The 18,437-nt window shown below is 42.2% G+C and overlaps 1 protein-coding gene across 1 annotated transcript; it reads right to left on the bottom strand.

Annotated features, from left to right (window-relative positions):
• Positions 1 to 870: 870 nt before the first annotated feature.
• On the bottom strand, positions 871 to 17,527 carry brwd3 (bromodomain and WD repeat domain containing 3). Its single transcript, XM_086012509.1, has 40 exons — positions 17,361 to 17,527; positions 17,129 to 17,187; positions 16,984 to 17,013; positions 16,741 to 16,800; positions 15,777 to 15,927; positions 15,555 to 15,653; positions 14,630 to 14,790; positions 14,275 to 14,496; positions 14,081 to 14,181; positions 13,921 to 13,991; positions 13,738 to 13,838; positions 13,617 to 13,657; positions 13,330 to 13,434; positions 13,096 to 13,246; positions 12,868 to 13,002; positions 12,653 to 12,781; positions 12,233 to 12,458; positions 12,001 to 12,141; positions 11,734 to 11,911; positions 11,545 to 11,638; positions 11,282 to 11,443; positions 10,683 to 10,756; positions 10,411 to 10,618; positions 10,166 to 10,276; positions 9,836 to 9,943; positions 9,404 to 9,528; positions 9,240 to 9,322; positions 9,043 to 9,154; positions 8,848 to 8,909; positions 8,344 to 8,499; positions 8,123 to 8,243; positions 7,927 to 8,052; positions 7,004 to 7,076; positions 6,870 to 6,923; positions 6,609 to 6,746; positions 6,324 to 6,476; positions 6,089 to 6,246; positions 5,707 to 5,795; positions 4,415 to 4,579; positions 871 to 2,847 (listed from the first exon to the last, which is right to left on the bottom strand). Exons 1-40 carry the CDS (start codon positions 17,392 to 17,394, stop codon positions 2,051 to 2,053), a joined length of 5,364 nt encoding a protein of 1,787 aa, XP_085868635.1. The 5' UTR covers positions 17,395 to 17,527; the 3' UTR covers positions 871 to 2,050.
• Between the last annotated feature and the right edge of the window lie 910 nt (positions 17,528 to 18,437).

Raw genomic sequence — 18,437 nt, 5'->3', positions numbered from 1 at the left:
GCGAGATATCTGTCCAAGTGACAATTTCCATCTTATGCATTGATCGAGTCTGCAGTTTGGAGGTGTGGCACAGCGCCGTGCGTCACACCTCAACCTTGTATGCTCCTGCTCTGACTCAGCCCGCCTTTCAACGCATTAATGCAGTCTGCCAAAGCGGAACAGTCAAGACAGATGTAACAGTCCTTGTTCAGCTGGAACTTTTGAGGCTTTGCCTCTGATGCATGCCTAACAAGTATGTAAACTGGCTATGGTTGTTGATGGGATGATGAGAAATAAGAATCAGATTATTTGTAAATTGACTGTCCTGACATATCACATGAAATCTTCAAAAACAGGGCACTAACAGTTAAGTGTCCTCACTCAGGTTTCAACAATTGTCCCTACGAAATCAATGAGGCTTTGGAGTGGAAGTGGCTGGGAATTGGTGCGCTGACTGAGAATCGAACACGCACCATCTGTGTGAAAGGCAGCAGCATGTACCACTAACACTACCAGTGCACCCACTCATGACCCGGTATAAAAAATCTATACGCGAGTATTTGATGTGGAATTTTTTTTTCCCAATTATAACAAAATTTCAATGTATTGAATGTGTGGAGTCTCAACCACGCTTTAACAATAGGCAAAATGGAGTGCAATACTCGGTTTTGCTACCTAGTTTGCGGCCTAAAAAATACACATTTAGCTATGCTAGATTTCTCATAAAATAAATATTTTTGTCAAAACACATTTTCGCCATTGATTACAGTCCAATAAATGTCCATTCCGCCCACTTTCTCCTTTCACCCTTAATGTTGTATTAAAACCAAGTTACACAGAGAACTAAATGAGGACAAACGAAACCAATAAAGCACAAAAGCCATTGTGGTATTCTTTTTAAAAATATTTTATTAAAAAAAAAAAAAAAATCAAAACTGTATAAAAAAAAGTCACAAAGTTTAGTTCATCCACCCACGGTAGAATGTTTCATGTATGTCGACTATTTTGATGCTTAAGAGACCAGATGAAATCATCTACTTGATTAATTTAAAAACAATTATTTTGTCGACACCAGTTAATGCTTCTGCTTACAGCACCTCATGTGTGTTGTCTCTAAAAGGGGAAAAAACCCAAACTTGTTCAAAGTTGGCTGATTTGATTTCCCAACTCATGATGGCACAATGTAAAACAGTGGACACATTGTGAATACAGTTAGATGAGAACTAATTATTAGCTACATTCCAAGAATTGGGAAATGGCGTGCTGAAGCAGGTGTATACAACAATTTTCAATCTATTACCTTTCTCTATTTTCATCACTGCTAAGCTGCCACATGGAGAAGATAAAATGTGCAAAATGTCACGTTCCTCATTGCGGTCAATTCAGGACACAGCAATCCAAGTAAAAATAGAGTCAAAAATTATCACCGTGAAAGATTGATGGGATACACAGTAATTTTGACGGGGACCCTTCATGACGGCATCCATCTAGGAAAAGTACGCAGACAAAAACAAATTCAAACTAAAAAATAAACAACAACAATCAATGTCATCAAAAGGAAGCGAGGGAAGACGTTCTATTTACAGTTTGTCAAAATTGTGAGGCAGTTGGATTGCATCATTTCCTCTGACTTCATGAAAGGTCGACAAGGAAAAAAAAAAAAAAAGGCTCGTTAAAAGGTCATCCAGATGGTGGGAGAGATCGGGAAGAAACGAGCACCATGTTTTCACATCCCTGTTTCCTTCCTTTCTTTGGTGGCCAGTGACGAGACAAGTAGCACAGAGTTGACTAGTGTTGAGTGTGAAGCACATGATGAAGGGGAGAGGAGCAGTAAGGCCGAGGTGATGAGTCCCAGGGAGGGAGAAGGGCCAAGATGACCAGCAGCTTTTGGCCGGGGTGACAAAACCCCATGGCAACATATTATTAGCACCATTGTTTATATTTATTTAAAAAAAAAAAAAAAACCACCTCGCACCCACCGTTATCTCTACATATATATTTATTATTTACACACCTGTACAAAAAAGAAGAAAAAAAATCCCTGCAGTGTAGTTGCTAGTTTTCTTGAGGTTCAGTGGCCCCAGCCCATGAGGTGGCTGACGCGAGCTTTCTCGGTCATGCGCCGTACCCGACCCGAGCGGGACCTGCCCAGGTTCAGGGGGTCGTCGTCCTTGGAGCCGTGAGCGTCGTCTTCCGACTCGTCCTGGTACACGACTGTCCTGCGGCCTTGCTGGCGAGTGTTCACCTGATGAGGCTTGTTGCACGCGCTGCTGCTTCCTGAGCCTCTGGCGGCAGCTACAACCGACGCTGCTGTTGACGTGCTATCCTCCTCCCCTTCCTCTTCATCTGGTTCCTCCTCTTCTTCCAGCTCCTCCTCCTCCTCTTCTTCTTCATCCTCCTGTACCTCAGGTATTATATTTCCTGGTGGTATTTGCTGCCCCTCTTCCTCCTCCTCCTCCTCTTCTTCTTCTTCCTCATCCTCCTCTTCATCCTCATCCTCATCCTCGTCCTCCTCGACGTCCATGGGCTGCTGCACTCGTGCTTTCTTAGCACCCTTCATTGTGTCCTCTCCTTTGTGTTTCCGCTTCCCTGAGGTAACCATCTTGTCCTTCAAAGAGATCCGCAGTGACAGAGTGGGCGCTTTGCTGTAGTCGTGATCTCCGCCCTCCACGTATTTCTCCGCCTCGCAGTCCGAGCTGCTGTCACTGTCGGACGAAGACGAGGAGGAGGAGGAAGACGACGACGACGAGGAGGATGACTCGGAAGAGGAGCTATTGGAGCCGGATTCCTCCTCGTTGTCGTCGTCTGACTGAGGCCGGGCCGTGCCGTGCCGCTGCTCGGAGACGCTCCTCTGCTTCAGCTGGAGTCCTAATACACACAGTGCTCCGTTGTCACCAATTGACGACAAGACTATTTCAGCAGTAGGCAACTACGGTGGTCACCCGCCATACAATGAACCCCCGTTAACCATGGGGGATACGATCCAGACCTACTCACGATATAGAGACCATATATTTATACATAAAAAAAAAAAAATAAAAATAAAAAAAACATTTAAAAATAATTCTAGCCATCTCACATGCTTCAAATGTATTTAAAGTAATTTAAACACACTTTGAAATAATTTGCAGTATTCCTCATGCCTGTTCTCTCACTCTCACAGTTCACCAATGAAGCGAAGCGTGCTTGCTTCAAGTTGCTTGTCACTCTCAGTTCAAGTTTACTGTGAAAATGACATTGAGCGCGAAAAAAATAATTAAACGTTGCATATTTAAACACCAAACCGTTCAATCAAAACTAAGATTAACAAAAGCCCACTAGCCTCAGCTAACAATGTGTATGAACATACCTAAAAATGATCACCTAAAAAAATTATATAAATTACATTAAATTAGCAGTTTGAACGTTAATAAGTACTACAAGATCTATGCAACCTTTGTCTGACGAAATTATATTGTTTGGTTTAAAATGTTTGCGTTCAAATATACAATGTGAAATCCTCTTTTGTTTTATCTGTCAGTTTTACTGTAAACGTCATCTGGGAGTGACAAATGAACAGCTAGAAGTAAGAACGCTTGGCCTCTTATTTGGAGAACTGCGCTAGCAAGAGTGAGAACAGACGCGAAGGAATACAGTGAATCCCCCTCCATCGTGGGAGCTACCTTTCAGAAAACCCCTGCAATAAGTGAAATCCGCAATATAGAAATACACCCTAGGGATGTTATTATAGTATTTAGGGCACTTACATTTTTTTTTTAACGTCAGGTTTGAAGTATATGAAAGGGGTAAAACTTGATGTTGAAGGTTGTTTTATATGGACTCTCTGTATTGCAGATTTTCATCTATAGCGTGTGTCTGCAGAATTACACTACTATGGTAGTAGAACGCTTGCAACACAAGAAAAATCTTAATAAAATCAGAACACCATTAAGATTTATCTAACGATGAATCGTGATACAGCGAGGACCACTGAAGCCAAAGTAGGCATACACTTAAATCATTACAACTATATACAGTATAGTATAGTACGTGTAAAAAATAAACAAAATATTTTCAGAGTTTTACTTTTCAAATTGAACTTAAATACATTAACGTGAAGTTTGTCACAATATTCTAATTATTTTATTTATTATTCTAAATATTGTGATCCACCCCAGGTGCCCAAAATCAATTTCCCTACACTACTGTTCCAGTAAATAATCTTCAATTAGTCTGACTTCTACTTAGTGCCACTCTAGTCAATTATGTCATAAATGTTTTTGTATTATTATTTAATTGTCACAGTATAATTCTGTTATTATCTTTTGTTTTTAATGCTTCACTAACTGCTAGGATGCACATGAGGTGGTTCTACTGCCTCAGAGTGATGCTGGGTCCATTCTGGACACCCACTCATTATTAAATTGCCCTGACAAAACAATCCAGTGTCTGGTACCTGATTTCTTGCTCGGGGACGCTTGATTGCGCTTCATTCGGTGCCGCTGCCGGGTTCTGTTGTCGCCGCTTGTCCCTGAACTTGGAGAAGAAGGCTGGACGTCGTAGGCCTCCTCCTCCTCCTCCTCCTCCTCCTCCTCCTGTGCTACACTTCTACTTTGCTGAGCTAAAGAAACACAATGTCAGTGAGCATACTGGAATGCATTGCATTTGAACTAAAGTCATCCATTTCCTACGATACTTGTCGTCAGAGTTTCAAGGGAAAGATGAGGTACAGTCTGTATTGATTGCCACTTGCCAGCTAATCATAAGGCACACGTAGATAACCGTTCACATCTACTGTATCCTCGAGTCTTTAAAGAAGATGTATGTTTTGGAATGTAGGAGGAAGCCAGCGGACTGAGAGAAAACACGCAAGCAAATGCACCCCACACTGAAGGGCGGAGCCTATACAGGCGGTCCTCGAATTACAACGTACGCGAACTACGACGTTTCGACTTTACGACGCCCGTGCCTCTTCCTCTTTGTCCCCAGCACCATGATGACTACGTTTGCACGCGGTCAATATTCGGGTTAAGGTCAAAACTCCGATTTCTGAAACATTCTTAATATCCCGTTTACATGAATGAGCAGACAGAGTTGCTCATAAGCCACTGTGACGGCGACGCACTGCGTCGTGACTTAAATGGACGTCATTCCCGCGTGTTACTTTCAACTGTCAATAGAACACTTGATGTTCATGTCAGTCACCAGAGGAATGAAGCAGCCGGTTTCCTCCTCACTCCAAAAGTGTGCTTTTGTGCGTCTCCGAGCTTGTTTACCTCTGCGTGTGTATTTGCGATGGGTTTCGTGCCAAACAACGCACTTCCGCATACAAGCACTTCCTGTACTACAAAGACCAGCATTCCCCCCTGCGTGTTGTGCATGTGCAGAGTGTCTCCATCGTGTCGGTGCCGGCAGTGTATTTGCCTTTTTCGCCCTCCTCTCCTTCTTTTCCATCCACCTCTCAGCAGTAATGCCAAGTACAGCATCTTATGTTTTTATTTGAATGTATTATCGGGTTTTTTTTTATAATAGCAGGCATTTTGACGTAGATTTCTACTTTAACGGTGAAATCCGACATACGCGGAAAGTTCAGGTTACATCGCCAGTGTAGGAACGGAATCGGTTCGTAAATTGAGGACTTCCTGTATTCATACCCCGAATCTCAGAACTGAGAGGCAGGCGTGTGCTAAGCACTCACAAACCGTGCTGCACTGTTTGCAAATACAATAAAACTGAATCATTTCATACCTTTATGTGGTCTCTTAGAGTGATTCTTCACTGAGGTCTTGGATTTTTTGGACTGTGACACCGTATCTGACTTGTGCTTCTTTTTCGAGCTGAACATGTGCAAACAAAAAACAAGTTACCATTCAGATAACTCAGTGGGAGACAAAGTGTGACAAGTACATTTCGGAAAATCTTCATGAAAGAATTTATCAGAAGGGCTTGAATATTTTTAAATGTCCCAAATTGCAGTGTGCAAGTGGGAAAAATAAGTTAGTTGTCCAGTTTGTTGACAGTTTAGATTTTTTTTCCTCACTATGGCTCAGCAGTTAACATTGAGCAGAGCGCACAACAGAAATGTGCAAATATTGAACTACGAGTATGCACGTGGTGGGGTTCATCGTACCTCACAGTTGGCGAACTGCCTCCATTGTGCAATCGATTCCTGTAACTCTCTCTCTGACGAGCCCGCCGTTCGTTCTGAATGGCCGACTTGTGGTCAGAGATGATGGAGATGATACATTTTTCAAAAAAGGCCGACAAGCTGAGTGTCATTGTGTAGATCTGAAAAGAAAACCAAGAATAGTCACAATTTCAGACTTCACGTAGCGTGCATGGTGGAAGCCACTTTCTTGCTATACCTGGGATTTCTTGTTTGGTGTATATGCTTTGGAGTTGCTGAAAATGAGGCGGACATCTTTGGCAAACTCCATTGGGTTCTCATAATTGCCAGCAATCAGCGTCTCTGACACAGTGCCCAGATCCATGGGAGTGTCAATGATGTCCCGATAGTCCTGAACAAAAGCAGGACAGATTTGTACAGTTCAATTTGCTGCGAGTGTTAGATTTTAAGATGTGATCTTTGTGAGCATTATGTGAAGTAGTGTTTGTCTGGATACGCCAGATGTTCCTGCTTATTATTTTACCGGATACTCAAAGAGATCAACCGGCTGCCTGAACGGCTGAGAATCATGGGAGGAGATCATTTTACGCAGCAGCTCTCGACATTGGCCTCGCCAGGCTCTCACGTCCAAAACCACCCCGCGCTTCTTTGAGTTACTTTCCTGCAACCCAGAAAAGAGACCACTGTGACAAATTCTAGGAATAGAGACGGTGTTTTGAAGCCTCCTGGATGTATAACGATTAAGATGAATTGCTATGAGCAGGGGCTGCCGTCTCTCTCTCACCCGATGTCCTGAAGATGTCCCCGGAGTGTCTGAGTCCACATCCACCTCTCTTGCCTGCAGGGGAGCACATAAAACCCAAATTAAAAACATCAATTATTAAATAGATAAAAATGACTCCAGTCCAAGCATCTTACCTCATCTTCTCCACTGCTGAGCTCGGATTTCAGTCTATGATAAAGATTCAAGATGTCCGTGCAGCTTTGGTCCCTGGAACCACGGAAGAGGTGCATAGTTACCCCACTGTCCAATGTATTACCGTAATTCAGTGATTCCCAATCAACGTGCCGTGGCCAATGTGCAGTGGAAGATTATCAGGTGTGCTAATGTACAGGGAGTGATTCAATTTCACTGAAATGTTCTCAAAATGATTATACTGCAAATAACGGATCTTTGTTCATCCATCACCCACCAATGTTTCAAGATGGAAAATTTAGTCTTCCTCCAAGCCATATGCAGAACATACAAACTCCAAACAGGAAAGGATGCCAACTTCAGCAATGAGGCAGATGTGCACAATACTTGTCCATATGCCACGACAGAAGGTACGATTAACCTGTTTGTCCACCTGTTGCTTTTCATACAAAGCAACTTTTGCTTTGCATTCAACTAAACAGGCCCAAATATCATACAGAGTCTGTAAACCCAGACAAGCTAATTATTATTTCTGTAGTTATAGTATACTGTGACTGTGGTGGGTTTTCTGAGATCTTTCTAAAGTAAATGATGCCATTTGCTCCATACAGTTTGGGAAACACTGAATTATGCATGAACAGTGTGTTTGTGCAATTAACAACATTAAGACCACAGTCCCCCAAATATCATGACAGATTCTCTCTAATTCACTAAACGGACCCTGGAGAAGAAAAAACCCTGATCAAGCTGCTTCTCAAAACTACAGTGCACAGACTCATTACATGTATGATTAATCAATATCCTAAGCCAAGCTACAACATGAAAAAAATATGAGCTAAAAAAATGGACATTGTTGTTGTGCCAACTGTTTACTATCAAATTTTGCTACTGCTATTTTGGGCAGCAAACAATGTTAATGTGTTACCCGATGTAGTGAAGTAGAACGTCTGTCACCACTTTGGCCGCAGCTACGATTGGGCTCTGGGGTTCGTTGAACGTGCGGGCGTTGTGTTCAATGTATCGCACCTCCCACATTAGAGCGGAGATCCGCCTGAAATAGAAAAGTGCAACATTGCGAAACACCGTTGAAATATAGTGTGGTTGTGTGTGCTGCGCCCTACCTATAAAAATGGTTCTCCAGGCGTTTGTGGATTGTGCTGATGTCCGTGGGGTAGGCCACCACAGTGCAGTACAGAGGATACGCTTCAAGATTTACAGGCAAAGCAAACGGCTTGGCTACATCTGTGGAAAGAGAGAAAAGCAGATCAAACATGAACAGAGTTGATTGACAGTTAGTAAGTATCCTGCACGACAGTTAATCCCACTAATTCTGGATATTTACCAAGTGTAAGCAGCTGATCGATGCCAAGGATGATTCTCTCGCACTCTTCATCCCGTGTGTGTGCCCCCCATTCTCCTTCCTGAGGCTTGTAGAGCAGAGCTTCGAGCTCCTCTTCTACCACCTCCACGCCGGCACCCACCTGGTCAGGTAATAAAGCTGAAAGGGAAGCGTCAAAAAGATGGTTCGGGATCGTTATCAGGCTTCTGCAGAGCTTGCTGATGAGGCGTGTTGGAGGAGCGAAACATTTAAAACATGCGGGATAGCAGCCCTCGAAGGAGACACCTCTGGGTTATTCGATGGCGTAACAAAACGCCCATATTTCACACTTAGAAAGTAAACGTGGTGAGCCGAAATCATTATTTTGGTATATAGTTTGTGATTTTTTTTTTGTTGCTTGGTGGTGTGCTGTGAGTTTCATCCAACAAAATGTGTGCCCTGGCTCAATAGGGTTGGAAATATAGGCCTAATTAGACAAATCCAATTGCTTGCTTTCATACTACTAACCTTCCTCGGGAATAGGTTCCATGTCCCAAGGACTCAATTTCTCCTGCTCGCCATTGTCCCACCTGACGAGACAAACAAGTCGATTCAGCCATCCAGACAACACAAAAAAACTATTTGACAGAAATGTATATAAAAAAGTGATTTGGCTACCTATATTATGTTGGAGAAAAACAACCCATAGGTAGAGGCACTTACTTGACTGCAAAACACTGGAACAGGCTGTCTGGATAATCCAATTGCAAAGGCTCCTGGTCCTCCACCAAGCCAAACCACCAAGCGTCATCAATGATGCTGCGGAATCTCATCCCTGGATTAGGCAAAGACAAAAAGAGTCAGCAACAATTCCACGTATATTAACTACCCTAAAGACGGAGAGCCACACACTGCCTTACCTGGCTGCCAGTTGTGGTCTTTAGCCTCATTGTAGAACTGCTGCAGTACAAGGAAATCTATGACATCGGGCATGTCATGGTACCTTTGAAGGGAAAATAAGAGTGAGATTGAATAAGAGATTTGAGTAAATGGGATTTATAATTGACTTTATATGAAGACGTACTTTAGGGAGAATGAGTCATTGGTCATCTTCCCTGAGATTGGGTCTAAGAAAGCCAGTTTTAGGCAGCAGAGAGTGGGCGGTCCCACTTCATACTTAATTCCAACGACCTTCACAGATTCCTGGTCCTGTAAATGGGTCATAAGTAGAAAAACCAACAAAGAAGATACATTAATTCATAGAAATGGTTCTACAAACCAGTCTCACTCTATAGCACATCTGAGACCAAGTCAAATTAACTGTTGCTGACATTTTGAACACATTAAATTCACATTCAAGATTTGTACTGCAGATGCATGATTGCAACCCACCTGCCTAGCTATTTCAATTCAAAACATTTTTCTAATGTTTTTGTAAATGTAAAAAAAAATGATCAAAGAAATAAAAGGTCCTCTGTTGAAGCACATTATTAGTTTGTTCAATGGGGAGTCTCACCCTGAGTTGGAGTTTGTTCCATGGTTGTTTCTGAGGGTTGATGCTGTAGGCTTTAGACCTACGGACCGCCCGGACATAAGCCTGGTGGCCCTGTTTGAAGTAGATGAGCTGAAGGAAGACAAGAGCTTGATCAATTAGTGATACAGTCAACCAAAAAGATATACACACTGCAGAATATTATGTCTGTGTTTAGTATGGTTTATTGGTGCAATACACCTGGTCTTCCCAATCCATTCATATCTCATCCTATTGGTTGTCCATGTTTACTACATTGACTGTGGAACAAATGAGTTTTTGAGTCTTAAATTAGATGAAAGAGCGAGCTCTTACCTCATCTCCCATTTGTGGGACAAAAGGCGAGCGATGTGGGATGGTCTCCATTATCCATGAGGGTGGCAGCCACGCCAATGCATCAAGTCCTCCCAGAGAGGTTGTGGGTTTCTGAGAACACAAACGGTGTTAAGGTTTGTATAGGCTAGAAGAAGGACATTGATACTGGACAGAGATCAAGCAAAGTTCTCCACAAATACGTTTGCAATGTGGCAAGAAAGATGCTGCAGGCAGGTGCAACTCACTTGTTTGGTTTCTTTGGGCTTTTTCTTCTTCTCTTTGCTTTCCTTTTTCTTTTCCTCCTTTGCTTCCTCGTTACCTTCCTCTTCCTCCTCCTCCTCCTCAGAGCTGCTGTAACCCGAGGGCTGGACAGGCCTCCTAGTTGATCGCTTAGGGGGTTGGAGGTTTATCCCAGCATCGGCGGTCCAATCAGAGTACTCACTGGAGGAATCACTAGGAGTGAAGGACGGGTGTTAAGTCTGTGGTAATGAAATGAATCAGCTTCAAAGATCCTCACCTGGAGCTGCTCTCACTCTGCCACTGAGCTTCACTGTCAGAGGACGCACTGCTGGCCTCCCCCTGCTCTCCTTCCTGGTAAAAAGACAAATATTAAAAAAACAAGGTTAAGCATCAGTATTTGACAGATTAAAGAGTGAGGTTTTCTAGGAAGCATTGCTATACTTAAATTAGAATATTGCAGATTTCAATAGTTTAACTGATTTTGAATGAAGTAAAACTCAGACAAACTCACTGCAGAGCGTAATTATATATTATATATATACACACACACACACATTTAGTTAAGAATTGTCCTCCATAAAAGCGTTTTCCTCTGTGTAATGAATCTTCATGAATCTGTTTGACTTTCATTGGTTGAATTGAAGTATTAATGATTTTTTCTATGCCATTCTAGTTTATTGAAATTTGTAGTTTTTCAAGTTAGTTTAAAAAAATCTGTTGCTCTGTTTTACCATTAACACTGGTAGATTATTTGAATTCCCTTTGAAGACTTTTTGAAGACTAAAACAATGCCACAATGAAATTACTCTTGATGTTGTTTTGTGTAACATTACTTTTTATATACTATAAATAGGAGATGCAGATAAGAGGACCAACTTCTCTTTCACTTTCGGAGTCTGCCTGGCTGTTAGAGGTACGTTCATGATTGCTCCGGTTCCGTGGACGGCGTACTTGAGCCGAGCGGGTCTCATAAGTATGCCGCTGCTGTTTTTTCTTTGTCGGCCGCAAGGAGCGCAGGCGCGTGGCCAGGGGCTTGGCCTACAGAGCGCACAAAGAAAGGATGAAACAGAAAAAAAATGTCGGGTTAATATTTTGTGTTTACAGTAAAAATATAATAGTGGAGTATTAGGTAAACAAACCTTGGGTAGACAAGTTACTGGTTTCTTTCTCCTCTCTGCATTGAACAGAAAACATTCTCTATCACTTTTGGCTTGTCTGCTTTCCTCCATAACACTGTGAAAAAGAGATAAAAACATGTATTCAGCTCCACCCGAGTTCTTACACATTTTAGTCCAAAAATCTGATGAAATTCCTTCTTGCTGTCTTACTTAAATATTCCTTGCGGCAATTCATTGACCACCACTCTGCGGCTCCAGGCCAACAAGTCTCTCTCTGTGGCCACTTGACTGCGCAGGGCATTGTGCTGCATTGGCCACATACCGTCCACCTGCCCACTCCTACGAGGACCCACATCAGGGGAGGAAGCTACCACCTCCACTGCACCATCTACCAAACGAAATTGAGACAGTCTGTTATAAATTCATTACAATTCATAATAGAAACCACATAGCACGAATTACAGCAACAAGAAATACCCTCTGCTTCATCAGCCTGGGGTTCTGCATTCTGATGTTCATCCTGCTGGTTCTGCAACTCTCTGATGAGGTTGTCCAGAATGCTTTCTCCATTTTCTGCAGTTTGCTGGCCAAGAACCTGCTCAACCAACTCTCCTTCATCTTGGGAGAACAAAATCGAATTCTATCAGTTTTATTTGCAGAGATTAAATGGTGCGTGTCTGATGAATTGTTAAAAGAGGGCATCTATTACTGTTAGTCATGTATCCAAGTTGAGGTATTAGCTGATCGTCTTTGCAATTCTCTCTTCCCGGTACCAGGCGCTGATAGCGTGTAGGGTGCGGATTTCCGTCGACATCCACTAGGAAAGGTGGAGGCATGAGGTGCGGGGCCTGCTGTGTCTGCTCATCCAGGACATAGTTGTTTGAGTCTCGAATAAGAGGCCGGTAATCCGTGTGGAAGAACATCTGGTCAGGAATCTGGAGGGGATGAAAACAGCGTTTGTATTGTTTACGGCAGTTAAAACAGTATCTGAATCTTTGGCGAGCCATAAAGCCTAATTCAACTCTTGGGATTGAAGAACCATGTGTGCAACACCTGGTATGTAATGTTTTTAGCCATTTTAGATGAGATGAATGGGGGATTTATTGTACAATTGAAGGCACAACAATACCTTCTCATAAGGTGTGCTGCAACCAAAGCCAAGGATGAGCAAATGGCCATGTGAGTCAGTGCAGGCAAAATGCTGACCATCAGTTGAGAACTTGCAGTCATAAATAGCCCCATGGCCTTGACCTTCAATCTGGGGGGAAAAAAAAATTATGAGCTGGGAAACAACACTAATAAAGCGATCACGCATAATTAATCAAGTCATCGTTGTTAGATTACCATGTTGAAGAAATTGCGAATCTTCACCCCTTTGCTCAGGTCCCAGATGTAAACATTGCCATCATGGCCGGCTGACAACACAATGCGCGGGTCAAATGGGTGTGCCTCCAGCACAAACACCTCATCGTCATGACCCTGGAAGAGAGAGCAAAGTTGTGTATCACATGATTTCCCCCCCCCTCCTCACATCCCTCGTGTCTAATGGGGCAGCAGAGAGAACCCACTCACAGATAAAACATGCTGCAGCTCTCCAGTAGTTGCATTCCACACTTTAAGTTGATAGTTTGACACAGCTGTGATGACGGTGTGATCTGCGCGGTCCCAAGCCACCATGGTCACCACCAGCTTGGTTTTATCATCTCCATTGACAACAGAACTCCTGCAGGAAAATGTTTGCATGCCATCACGGAACACTGAGTGACATTGTTGCATAATCACGCCACAGGCACAAACGTCTTTTACCCTGGAAGCCTGGCAGCCATGTCTAAAGCAATGCTCTTCCACTCTTGTTGTTGGTAATGCCAAATCCTAGATGTGCCATCGCGACTGCCACTCACAAACTTGAGGCTGAAACCATATACACGTTAGAAAATGGAGGGGATAAAAAAAAAGAAAAAAAAAAAAGAAAACATGGCCTTTATGAATAAACAAATACACAAGTCAAAGGTTTGAACAGTTTCTCATTCAATAGCAATAGAAAGCGTGTCCAAATCTTTCTGGCCGTTTGTATGAATAACAAACATTCTTACCTCTCACTATTATTGCAAAACTGGACGACCACAACTTTATCCTACAAAACCAGAATGGTGACATGTTAACTTGTTGTCAAATGATCTAGCAAATGAATCGTGTAGCTTTGGCCTTTCCCACCGTATGAGCGTCCAACTCTGAGACCTTCATCGGGGTTTCAGCACCAAGGTAGTAGACCCTGACCATGTGGTCGCTTCCACCCGTAGCCATGAACATTCCACCTATCAGCAAAAGACTCAATATGAAATGACACGCACATTTCACACAACTCTTAACATTAACTTCGAACGTTAGAACATTTACCACCACTGAAGGAGGAACTAGAGACCTGCACCCCAGGACGTGACCTCTCAACAAATTTGACCGGCTGATCACTGTAGATTGTGAGTACACACATATTTCCATTAAAAACAACTTAACATTTAGAATGTTGTGATGTTTGGCAGATGTCTGTAATACTTACTTGAATTTCATGCTGACAGAGTGCCACTTCCAGAAACACACCATGCCATCTGCACCTGTCGAGGCCAGGTAGCGTGTCACACCCCTGGCTGAAGGGCAGAACTAAAAGAAAGGGCACGATATTGTTAGTTGTGATGTAGACGCTATTTTTTTTTTTTTTTTTACAGTTTTAACAAGCATGTTCATCATACTCACCTGAATGGATGTGATTGAGGCAGCGTGCGCTTGCAGCACAGTGATGGGTGCACAGGTGCGCAAGCACCACACTCTGATGATTTTGTCGCAGCTTGCCGAGGCGAGGAGAGAGTTCTCGTAGTTGACGGCCATATCACAGATCTCAGCTGCATGGCCACGGAGTGTCGCAAGGAGCCGGCCATCATCTGTTGCCCAGATTTTAACAAGGCAGTCATCTGAACCCTAAAACACAACATTTACCAGAAATGAGATAAGACTTCTAATTTCCAGAAACAGACTGAACAAGAATTTTTTATTTATTTATTTATTTATTAATTTTTTAAGTATCATCAATGGCCTGTAAATCATGACTCACTGTAAATATCCGTCGACCAGTGCGGTCAAAGGCTACACAGTAGACTGCAGATAGGTGGCCCAGGACACGTTTGTGTATCCTCATGTGTTGATAAGAGGAAGACGGCAGTGCATGGCCAAAACGGACTGAGCCAGTGGTCTGCCGAGCGCCCATGATGGATACTAAAAACGAAGACATTTGAAAATGAGGTGCAGCAACACGTAAAAAGACAGAGGAAATCGAAAAAAGGGGAAGGTTTATTTTTATGAAGACTAGCAACTACATAAGTGTTGTCTCGAAAGAAGCACGTATTCAGAAAAGGAAAGGGATGCTGTACTACTTCATGTCCATGTATGAAGTTTGATTTGTTTAATCAGAATGATCAGTGAGTGATACAAAAAGCAAATGCCGCTGTTACACATTGCACACGTTCTGTCTAAAAAGACATGGCCAATAAATGACAACTATACTCTTCCGACTCCCATGTGACATTTTGCAGTGTGAAAGCAGCTCACGCAGTTGTTCTTGTGATTTGGCATTCCCTTTTCACTTGAGAGACTAGCAAGCGTCCAACAACATCAAAGCACATTGTTCATGTTATGCAACGTGACCCTCCACACTCCAATTCTTCCAGAGTTGCTTATTTCCATAAAAAAATTAATAAATAAAATAAACCCTCATGTTCCAAATTAGGACTGTGACAAGACCTGTGTAGTACTAATTGCTGAACTGGAATCAGCTACACTTTGTTCAGATAATGCTGAATCATCTCAGAAACTCTGGCTGGTTTATCGCAACAAGATTTGCATTCTAGAAATAAATATTACAATCAAATCCCAAGAATGTAATAATGCGAAACAAAACACAACGCTTAGGCTAAAATGTTTTGTTGTTGAATGGAAAAATGAAGAGAAGCTCAAGCTAATGTTTGGGTGGTCATACACACCAACATTGGTAGAATATCCATTGTTGACTGGGGGTTCTGGTGGACGTCCTCTGTGGAGCGCAGCAACAGCTGAGCCACTGCATACTTTGTGACTACAACCTAAATTGAACAAATTTGGATTATAGAAAACGTACATGGGAATGACTACACTTTGCAAAACAAGCAAAGGAAAGAATTCTTACAGGCACATCTTTGTAATACCCCAAATAGACTGATAATTACTTTTGGTGGTACGAAGCAAGGACTGTCTTCCCAAGCCCAGAAGCGTTTGGACGCCAGGAACACTAGGTGGGATCTCCTTCTCGATGAGCGGGCCTATCCGCGTACAGACGCGCAGTAGATAGTCTGCAGGAATGTGCTCATTCAAAATCACCTGCAAGAAGACACACAGACAGCAAACAGAAACAGCAATTTTATTGTGCGTATGCATGCGTACGCACACACGCGAGTAGTTTACATGTTGACATATTTAACATACTGTAATATACAGATTCAAAAAGACACAGTGTGGCATTAAATAAAAAGTCTTGACATTCATATCTGCATGTTATTAATAAAAGTCTAGAATACTTATTAATGAGTTAATTGTGTTTAACTGGAGCCTTTCACATTTGACTTGGGGATAGATACATAATGGACCCGGATTTCGTGAATGTAAGGCAAACGTGAAAACTATCATAAAGTACTTTACGTTTGACTTTTTCAAATACATTTACCTAATGTGATGTCGTGCAATATTGAACGTAATTAATATTTACGGTATTGATTTGATTCTGATGTCTATTTAATTTTTTGTATTGAATTTCTAGTCTTCCTCTCCCATGCTTTAGCCTAGATACAACAGTGTTTCGAGAGGGGCCAGTTATCGTCACTCCTCCTCCTCCGGTTGGCTCTACATTTCAAAGCCGGAACCTTATTGGCTCAGAGTCATTAATGACAGCTACGATCAACCAATCAGGCCTCTGAAAATAGTATCCCTCCTCCCACTTCCCTACACAATAGCAAGCCGTTGCTATTAATCAGCAGTCCGACACTAAAATAAATGTACAAATTCAAATAAAGTTCCAAACTGAACCTCTGTAACAATTTTGAGTGCTTAATTAAATTAAATCCAGATTAGGGCAGTTTGCGAATTAAAAAAAATTCTTTCAACACGGTTAAAAAAATAATCAAATGATTCACTCACCCAATCTTGGAAGGTCCGTTTATATTTATTTCCGTCCCAAGTCCATCGTTGTGGGATCAACTAAAGTTAAAACAAACTGTTAGGTGGCAGCGTGAAGACAATGGCCTCAGTTCTCGACTACTCGTTCCTTTGTGAAACTCCGGAGGAAAAATGCTGAACTATGACCTACAAAACGACCAAGTCGGAGGCGAGGATCGGCGATCCCGAACAAAATAAAAGGCAGAAAGTTGGTGCTGAACTTACCTCATACTCCTCCAGCTCCTCGACCAGAATCTAACAACAGACACGCACGGATTCAACGTTAGCTGCTAGCGCTTGGTTAGCCAATGCGATTCGGACAAATTACACAGCCGTTAATGGTAAATGTTGTGTTTCATGTCGCGTTTACCTTTGCTGATTTTTGACAAGGTCCAGATTGCAGGAACCTGGCAATGAGGTAATACAGTTCTGAAAGGGAGAGAGCGATGTGTTAGCATGTGTTGTTAGTACCGTTGAGCCGCGCTAATGCTAAGGCAGATTTGGCTCGCGCTGTGTTCCTTAGCTCGCTAACTGACGCGAATGCAAAACGGTTGGAAATGTCAAATATTTCCCAATGGAAGTGAGAAATGAGTAGCACTCACCGCATTCGACCTGTGAACACTGTGTTCCTGTCATGGCTCGAAGGGGACGGGCGGCATTAACAAACTGATGTTATGCCTCGCTCGTTAGCCGCCGGCCTAGCTAGTAGCTTGTGGTGTGTAGCTAAAGAGGCTAACGTTAGTGAGTGGCCTCTCTCAAATTGCTCCCTGGGCCAGCATCCGGCCCTTTGTGCTGGCGCCCTCTAGTGACGGCTAAGCGACATTGCCTATTGCTCCTTTGACGAACATGACGAATAGGGAGATTATCAAAGGTGTGAAATGATCATATAAAATTATCTTTGTTTTTTGTCTGAAAATATATTATGGTACGGGCAGCATCGTGAACTAGTGTGCTCCTACTGCATGTTTGGGGTTCACTGAATTTTTACCAGGGTCCAACCAATATTTTTTTGAGGCCGATGCTGATATTTCGCAGAAATAAATTCAGATAACCGATTAATCAGTCGATTTATTTTTCAAAAATATATAATTCAAATAATTTCTGAATAAATTAACGTGTTCCCTTCACGCTTACAATAGCAAAGATATATGATTTACAGGCATAACAATACTTTTTTTCCTTTAGTATTTGTTTAACATAGAATCATTTTCAAATATAATATGCAACATGCTAACGATTTATCGTCTTTGAATCAATCTTATAGCCTTATAATTACATATATATGTATGAAGCAGTAGTTACTGCTTTCTTGAACAAGTTAAAAAAAACCTTAAAGGACGGCTTCACTAACACAGCCTCTTTAGTGTCCTTACATTATTAGAGTAATAATAGCTTTTAACGATTATAATGGTACGATGTAAGTTTCTATAGTTAATATTGTCCGGTGTGGCTGGGTCCATCGAAATCGTAATTTCTGTCAGAAATATCGCAATTCAATCTTTTCCTCAAATCGTTCAGCCCCTATTATAGCGCTGATTTTGGGAGTGACTGTCAGAATATAAATATTAGCTCAGCACTCTAATGCTCTACTGAACCTCACTCATGTCACATCCATCATGGATGAGGCTAATTGACCGTTGAGGTTTGTGGTTTTGTGTACATATTTCTCTTTCTCTTCA

Source organism: Filicampus tigris, chromosome 17, assembly GCF_054856515.1.
Source record: "Filicampus tigris isolate MCC_2025a chromosome 17, RoL_Ftig_1.0, whole genome shotgun sequence".
Classification (NCBI taxonomy): Eukaryota; Metazoa; Chordata; class Actinopteri; order Syngnathiformes; family Syngnathidae; genus Filicampus; species Filicampus tigris.
The sequence above is the reverse complement of the archived record's forward strand: the minus strand, read 5'-3'. Positions and strand labels throughout refer to the sequence as shown.

Coding starts and splice junctions, on each gene's coding strand:
- brwd3 (XM_086012509.1), bottom strand. CDS start 17,394: ATGACAGGAACACAGTGTTCACAGGTCGAATGCG. Junction 12,782..12,867: donor TTCGCAATTTCTTCAACATG/GTAATCTAACAA, acceptor TTTTCCCCCCAG/ATTGAAGGTCAAGGCCATGG. Junction 9,323..9,403: donor AATGACTCATTCTCCCTAAA/GTACGTCTTCAT, acceptor TTCCCTTCAAAG/GTACCATGACATGCCCGATG.